General features: G+C 35.5%; 1 protein-coding gene across 1 annotated transcript; it reads right to left on the bottom strand.

Moving 5' to 3' along the window:
* Window positions 1-855: 855 nt before the first annotated feature.
* On the bottom strand, window positions 856-5,043 carry LOC107010911 (DNA-damage-repair/toleration protein DRT111, chloroplastic). The gene is made up of 2 exons (XM_015210172.2): window positions 4,060-5,043; window positions 856-1,444 (listed from the first exon to the last, which is right to left on the bottom strand). Exons 1-2 carry the CDS (start codon window positions 4,939-4,941, stop codon window positions 1,151-1,153), a joined length of 1,176 nt encoding a protein of 391 aa, XP_015065658.1. The 5' UTR covers window positions 4,942-5,043; the 3' UTR covers window positions 856-1,150.
* Between the last annotated feature and the right edge of the window lie 820 nt (window positions 5,044-5,863).

The following is a 5,863-nucleotide window of genomic DNA, read 5'->3' as shown; positions in this document are numbered from 1 at the left end:
CCTCAACATAATTTAAATTGAGAAAAAAAGGATAAATACATCTCTGAAGTATCGTTAATGATATGCAAATTCCTTCTGCCATACTATTGGGGCAATGATACCCCTGCGATCTAAAAGCTAGAGCATATACACCTTCTACTCTAACGGAAGACTAAATAGGGATACGTGACACAATCTTATCTGTCATCAGATATTTAATCAGTGGATAAAATTATGACAATATATATCCATTAGTATAAAGGATGTATAGGCTTTAGATTTCGGACGGCATGAACATCAATGTTCAAAAAATATGACGAAAGATATTTGCTTTCTATTTACGATAGTATAGGAATATATTTGTCCTCTTTTCCCTTTAAATTGAGTCAGTCTCAATCCATTTGATTTTTTTTTTAATTGACCACAATGTAATCTCCAATTTTAATTCATTTTAAGACTCTTTTTTAACATTGGTGGAATATATATTTTCATATTGAAGGTATAAATTACTATTTCCTTTATTATCTTCTAGATTACATCATTGATAAGACTATATACCAACTTCCACATTACAGAGAACTACAGATGTTTTTTAGTATGGTGGAGATATGTAGTGTGTTCCCCTTTTTAGCAACACATTGATTATCTTTTTTAAAAAAAGAATGGTCATTACAAGCCACACAAGTTTATCACTTCAAAAAACAATCTCAGATTTTCCTGCCACCCAAAAAGTAAAATAAAAATCGATTACTTGTAAGTTGCAACATACAGAACTTCAAAATTTATGTACTCTTAATAATGTATAAAGTTCAGGTGGTGTGCATCGAATAAACCTTATATATATTACTAATATATGTGAAAGTTAAGACAGTAATGAACCAACGGTAAAACAATAATTCTCTAATATATTGCATTACAATGAAAACTAAGACAGTAATGAACCAACGGTAAAACAATAATTCTCTGATATCTTGCATTACAACGAAAACTAAGGACCCAAACCAAGTTCCCTAAGAGTAATAATGTCAAGTTTTTCGATACATAGCTTGGTGTAAACTTGAGACGATAGGTACAAGGAGATGTATAACGTAAGGCACGCTAAACAAGCTTGCAAAATTACAGTCCCGGTGAAAAAATAAAGAGAACTTACATTTGGACAATAACTGTTTGGTCAAAAGCCAGGAATTTCTCCAGGCATGGGAGCTAATTCGTTATTGCCAAACCTCTCCTCGTCATAGAAACAGGCATGAACAATCCTACCGCCAAAAAATCGACCTTCAAGTTCTATAAGGGCTTTAGTTGCGTGTTCTGCTCTCTCAAATTGAACAAATATCCGAACAGCTTCTTCATGAGGGAAATTTGTTTCTGTAATCTCAAATATTAAGACACGAGTTACAGTACCAAATTTAGAGCACTCTTCAGCCACCTCACCTTCTAGGTCATCATCGACCTCGCCAGGACCAACCTTCAAAAGAAGGAAAATAGGAACAAAAGATAGGTCAGATCATAAAAAAAAAAAAACGCGTAAAAGATTTGTTCGTGTATTATATCCCTACAGATGGTGCATCAGTTTCCTTCACTGAATAACTTATCTTTTTTGGCAGAGGGTCTATCGGAAACATCTCTACTCCACAAAGGTAGGGTAAGGTCTGCGTACATCTCACCCCATATGTTGTTTTTGGGTCTATTCTATAACTTGGGACATCACACCCCCCCCCCCAACCCCAAGCCATTCACTACATATATATCTTACCCTTTTTTGTGCACCCACCCCTACAGGAAAGAGTTCAATATTGCAGATGTGAAGCTCTTGGAAAAGTGTAACCTCATGCAAGCCCCATTTTTCATTAATGGCAAAACTATATTTGATCCAAAATGTTTCAGTAGAAACCAAGAGATCCAGAAAAGAATATAATACACACACAAAGCAATGCAGCAGTCTGCCATTATCTCTCTTACAAGCGAAACATTTATTTCCAAATGATGTGTAACCTAATGCGCTCTTAGTTCCAAACCTCCAGCTTATTGCCAGTTCACCATAAAGCATGCGCTCCACCACCCTAGTCCATCTTCCCATCATAACAAATAATTCTTTTAACTAAATATGGTCGAATTACTTTAAAGTTCTATTTCATAGTTTTATACAACTTAAACCTCATTAATCAAACAAAGGATACATATATCCAATCTATTTACAATTCTTCAGATACAGTTCACTTTAACTGCAACCAAATTCACCATGAACCAGTATTACAATCCTTCCTAAATGAATCTCTACTTCCTCCGCATTGTAATACCATCTATAATCCAAAGGTATCTATACGTGTATATCCTTGTCCACAGACCCATACAAGCTAGAGAAGTTTGAGTATAAGCTAACCCCTTGGTCCATTCACTAAAAGTGACTTCCCCACTGAGCAGAGAAATTAACCATATTACAAACCCTAGAGTGAGTGGAGAAATACTTAGAATCACAAGAAGAGAAGCTAATCAAGGGTTGTACCCTCGTTTATGAAGATATTGGTAATCACCAGCACACGAGACCTTAAAGAGGAAAAGAGGTTCTTTTTTTTTCCCCTATATCTAGAGAAAGTTGATTCCCCTTAGTGTAATGTGAAAGCAGTCAGCAGATGCACAGATAAATTTCTGAGGAGATGTTTTAAGTAGCCAATGCCAACAGAAAATGATAGACAGAAGTGGATAATGTTCTAATTAGCTACTTTAGTATTTAACTTATCAGGCAATCATTAAAGATTGATAAAAAATTATACTAGTACTCCATAGTTCTCTTTTTCCTTAGAAACCAGTAGTACTTATTGTTAGACCCCAAAATAGTTTGGTAGGCACAAATTAACGAAATAAAACATAAGAGTTAAGACTAATTGGTCCTTTATCCTTTTTTAAAAAAGAACCTATAGATCGCATGATAAAAGGTTAAAACGTTCACATAGATAAATCTGTTGAACAGGTTCAGTATACTATATAAAGACCAGTCAATGAACCTTATAAAGAAAAAGGATTTGTGAGTGAATCTTAGTACATTAGCTACCACAATTAAATAACTTGTCAAAGTATACGAGTAGCACACTGTCTCTCAAGACCTAAAAAATGTCAGAAGAATGAACATTATTCAATACCCAATTATGCATAATACCTTTTCACATGATTAAACTACATGACTGCCTCTAGAAACACAAATTCAACAATGAAACGTTAACAGTCTTAACACCCATCATCTAATAAATAAACAATCAGAAACACTCACTACCAAATATTTGACCTTAAATGAGCTCATCTAGATAACCAATCAGAAACTTGTTTCTGATAACAAAGGCAGAATGGTAATTCTCTTCTCTGCTATATTAGAAAGATAGATTTTTTTTAAAAATGGAAAATAAAAAATGGGGTAGGGAAAGGGGAAATGAGGAAGGGGATTACAAGGTGGGGAATCCAACCCTCATCAACAAGGTGAAAGTTCAAGTAGTCAAACAACTAAGCTACTAAGATAGATTAAGGTGGAAGCCAAATTCTTCTTTTTCTCAATGAGGTGAAATTTTATTAGGTGGAAGCCAAATTTAAAAGACTATTCTCAATGGCATGGCTGAGAACTTCACTTTTACGGGCCAAAAATAAAAGCAAATTGACGGGTGTGTTGGTCAGAAAAAATCACTAAAAGACGAAAGTTTTTCTACTTCAATTTCCTCAGCGTAAACAACTCTGATTCAAAACACACCTGAGCCCTGGAAACTACTTGCACTAAGTGTAAGACTAAGCCAAAGTCCAAACGACTGAAACCAAATTAACTCATATGAAAGAAACTATTCTAGCAAGAAACCATCATAATTTGTACAGCTAAAAAAGCTCATACAATAAAAATCCCAAATCAAACAGAGCAAATAAGTAAGTCAATAGAACATCATAACAATCCATATCATATTCCTGAGCGACTTAACTATATGAAAGATACTATTCTAGCAAGAAATCATCATAATTTATGCAGCTAAACAAGCTCATAGAGTAGAACTCCCCAAGCAAGCAGAACAAATAAGTAAGTTGACAGAAAATCTAAACAATCCATACCATATTCCTAAGCAGCACGACCCTTGTTGGAGGCATATTGAAATTGACACTCTTAACCTTCTTTTCAGGTGCCTGTTGTTGTTGTTGTTGTTGCTGCTGCTGCTGCTGCTTTGCTTCACTAGCCACTATAACCCCACCTCTCTTATCAGTCTTCTTAGCCATCAATGGAGTCGTAATTCCCTGCTCCAGCTTTCCAAGTCCCTGACCCTCCTTCCAACCCATCTTAGCCATCATCCTTTGTGCAGCTGTCATCTTTCCTTCCGCTCCCAATCCCAAACCCCCACTCTCTGACCTCCCAATACTAAACTCGTTCCCTGATGGTGGCGAAGGCGAGCGTGGGGGAGCACTGCCTCCTCCTCCACCACCTCCACTCATTGCCGCCCTCCGCCTCCACGCCTCCTCACCTGAAATATTCAATTCTCTCTCTTTTTCTCTCTTCTCCTTTTCCTCCCTCTCTCGCTCCCTCTCCTTTCTCTCTCTTTCTTCCAACTCTCTCCGCACCTCAGCCTCCATTTGCTTCCTCTTCTTCTCCCTCCGATAATCTTCGTAATCATTCGGCCGAGCCGGGTCGTATTCTTCTAATACACTGCTGGTAACAGCCACCAGGGCTGGTTGAAACGACGTCGTTGCGAAGGTGGGATTTGGATTAACGTTCTCGTCAAGAGGGATCGATGGATGAGGTTTTGGAGCTGCTGAAGGCTGCGGTTTGGGCTTCGGCTGAGGTCGAAGAAGTGTTTGGGGTGGGGCGAAGGGTTTGCGAAGGGCTGAAGGAGCCATCTTAGCACTGCTGGACCACACATTAGCTGTGGTGGCATTGGTTGGCTTGTCATCGTCGCCGGAGGACGACGGCGGTGGGAGATCGCCGTATAAGCCGCCGAGCATTGTAAACGGAAATTGATCGGAGATTCTAAATTGACCAAATGAAGAGTTCGGTGGAAATTGGGGGTTTAATTGGACGGAAGTTGAGATTTTAATATATATTTTACTGCTTTGGTCCTAAATGTGTTTCTTCTTTAGTTAGTTTGCAATCAAAAACATAATAATATTAGAAATAATAGAAATATTCCTATTATAATATTAATCCACTCCATAGTTTAAAAAATTACATAATATCGCATTAATTAATAATGGGAAAATAGTCTGATATACCCCTCAACTTTGTCATTTGGAGCTGATATACCCTCGTTATAAAAGTGGCTCATATATGTCCTTATCGTTATACAAACGGCTCACATATATCCCTGCCGTTACAAAATGGCTCACATATACCCTTCATTTAACAGAAGTTAAAAAATTATTTTTAAATTTATATTTATTACTTCTAAAAATTATTTAGTGGTATATATGATTCTTCTATCAAAGTTCAAGGTATATTTTAATTTTTTTCATACATAAATTATTTTTTGACTTCTTTTATTATAATTAATTGAGTTTCTTATTCTTATTTTATTTTTTTCTTTCATTTCTTAGTTTAAAGAAAAAAAATTAAATTATTTTTTTGTGTGTGTATTGTAATTTAATTTCGTATTCAAAGAAAAAATTTGGTCATCTATAATAAGTTTTACAAGAATATTAGTGAAACATAAATAAATTTGATTATCAAAATAATAATTATAAATTAGTCATTCAACAAAAAAAAATCAAAAAAATATGTTTGACGAGTATTAAATTTACTCATATGAGATTATATTTTTTAGAAAAAAATAATAAAAATTTAGATTAAAATTGGTTTTTTTTCCATTTCCGTTAGAGAAAAAGGGTATATGTGAGTCATTTGTTTACAAGTAGGGGTATATATGAGCCA

Source organism: Solanum pennellii, chromosome 2 (assembly GCF_001406875.1).
Source record: "Solanum pennellii chromosome 2, SPENNV200".
NCBI classification, from domain to species: domain Eukaryota; kingdom Viridiplantae; phylum Streptophyta; class Magnoliopsida; order Solanales; family Solanaceae; genus Solanum; species Solanum pennellii.
Note: the sequence above shows the minus strand (reverse complement) of the source record. Positions and strands in the feature narration are given on the sequence as shown.